The 1948-nt window shown below is 36.0% G+C and overlaps 1 protein-coding gene across 1 annotated transcript in view; it reads left to right on the top strand.

Annotated features, from left to right (window-relative positions):
• The first annotated feature begins 259 nt into the window (after positions 1–259).
• The window catches only part of FHOD3 (formin homology 2 domain containing 3), a 377261-nt gene continuing 375572 nt past the window's right edge, over positions 260–1948 (top strand). Inside the window, exons 1-2 of the mRNA XM_009330482.1 lie at positions 260–268; positions 323–429. Coding sequence (XP_009328757.1) covers positions 260–268; positions 323–429 — 116 coding nt within the window. The remainder of the gene's footprint in view (positions 269–322; positions 430–1948) is intronic.

Below are 1948 nucleotides of genomic sequence, written 5' to 3'. Positions count from 1 at the left end.
ATATACATTTAAATCAACTTCTCTTTCCTTATAGGATTCTAAAGACACTGTGCTCAAACCCTCTAATCTCCTTCTGTATGTTCAAATAAATAAATTTCTCTGCATTGGTTGTGTTGATATTGTTGTGACCAAGCATGGTCTAGTGAATACAGACTTGGGATTGCATAAATTGCTGAACAGCACCCATTTTCTTATCCAGTCCCTACATATGGTTTGTTTCAGGGAGATCTTGTCTGGGGACCTGGAAAATGGGAAGGCGATGTTACAGGCACGTTAGAGAGAATGACTGCTGTAATCTAATGATCTGAATGTTGTTCTACAGCTTGATGACTGCACCCTGCAATTGTCTCACAACGGTACCTATCTGGATCTAGAATCGACCCTAGCAGAACAAAGAGACGAATTGGAAGGCTTCCAGGAGGATGCTGGGTAAGTAAATGTTTACTAAATATAGATAAATAAGCATATTTGACCAGAAGCATTGAGGTTTTGGGAGCGTGTGTGGTTAACTTGGTATGTTCAGGTCAGCGTAGGAACAGAAAAGAAAAAGTTTTCCTCTGTAAGCACATACATCTCCCCCTTTCAGTGATTAAAAATTTTATGACTTTTCTATCTACATTCACTCTTACGGTTTCTCTAAAAGAAGATGGCATACTGTAAGAAATCTATCAAGATGGATGTCTTGACTAGTCTAGTAAATGTTTATAGTTCTTTGGAACTTGATAAATGAAGGTGGTTGGTTCTGAGAACTCTGAGATCTTTCTTGTATATAATAGTTGGTGTAGAAGATTATGTTGGCGTGGTGCTCCTGAAATTATGAACTCTATTTCTTTGTGCCTTGAGATTTAAGTCTTCTTTTATATTCTTGGAGAAAATACATGTATTGATTTCTTTTTTACTCCTGGAATTGATTTAGCCAGCCCAGGGTGTGTGTGTGTGGTGATGCTGTTTTTGTTTTTTTTTTTTAATATTCTCCTCTCGTGTTTTTTTTTTCCCTTTTTTTTTCCCTCTTTTCTTTTTTTCTAAATTATTGCTGGCACACATGAATTCCTATGACACAGCTTTCCATAAACCATCTCTGATGAGAACTGAAAGTGAAAACAAAAGTTAGCATCAATGTGTGTCTGTGTGAATGCATGTATAAAATTTGCTTTTTAGAAGAATTTTTTTTCTGGGCCTTTTAGGTGATTGTCTTGTTTAAGATACGGAATGAACAGACAGTCTAGCGCTATTCTTGCCTTGCTGGTTGCTATATTAGACTGGATAGTTGTAATTTTATGGGTGCGTTTTGGCATGGACTTCATGCATGTGAGTAATGTAGCTGTGCCAGAAGGAAATTAACTGCATTCTGAATTGGTCAGGGTTTATAAACACTGAGAGATGCAGCCCTCTTACTTACACCGGTTTCTCTGCTTTTTATGATAGCTGTCTTGTATTTGTTTGATGACTACTTCTTACAAATTTGAACTGTGCCTCTGAAGATTATTTTATGTGGAGAAGAATTTTAAATAACATGTTACAGATACACAAATGCGCACACATGAATATGTCGTCTTCATATATAGCAGTTTTGGGCATGTTTTTATAACTACTGGAAGATAAAGAAACTGTTCTGTTAGAAATTAAATTAGTTAGAAGAAAGTTCTTCAATACACAGAGTAGCCAATACAGCTGAACTGAACCTCCCTTCCTTTGCAATAGGTGTGTTGAGTTTAGAAGTTGATCTAGTCTTCAGTTTTATGCAGAGGTGATAAAAATTGCTGCAAAGAACAGCAAGTTCTTATTCCCAGCTAATTTTATAATTGGTTGAAAGCAAGTAAGAGGAAGGAAGAACTTTCTCTTTTTATAGTTTTTTGTAGTAGTATGCATGAGTTGTTAATTCACACTTTCTTTCCTCTCCATGGATGTCTCCATGATAATTCTAGTAATTTTAATTTCATTGCCTTTG

This window comes from Pygoscelis adeliae, unplaced genomic scaffold (genome assembly GCF_000699105.1).
Source record: "Pygoscelis adeliae isolate BGI_AS28 unplaced genomic scaffold, ASM69910v1 Scaffold78, whole genome shotgun sequence".
Classification (NCBI taxonomy): domain Eukaryota; kingdom Metazoa; phylum Chordata; class Aves; order Sphenisciformes; family Spheniscidae; genus Pygoscelis; species Pygoscelis adeliae.
This window is presented reverse-complemented; position numbering and strand designations above follow the sequence as displayed.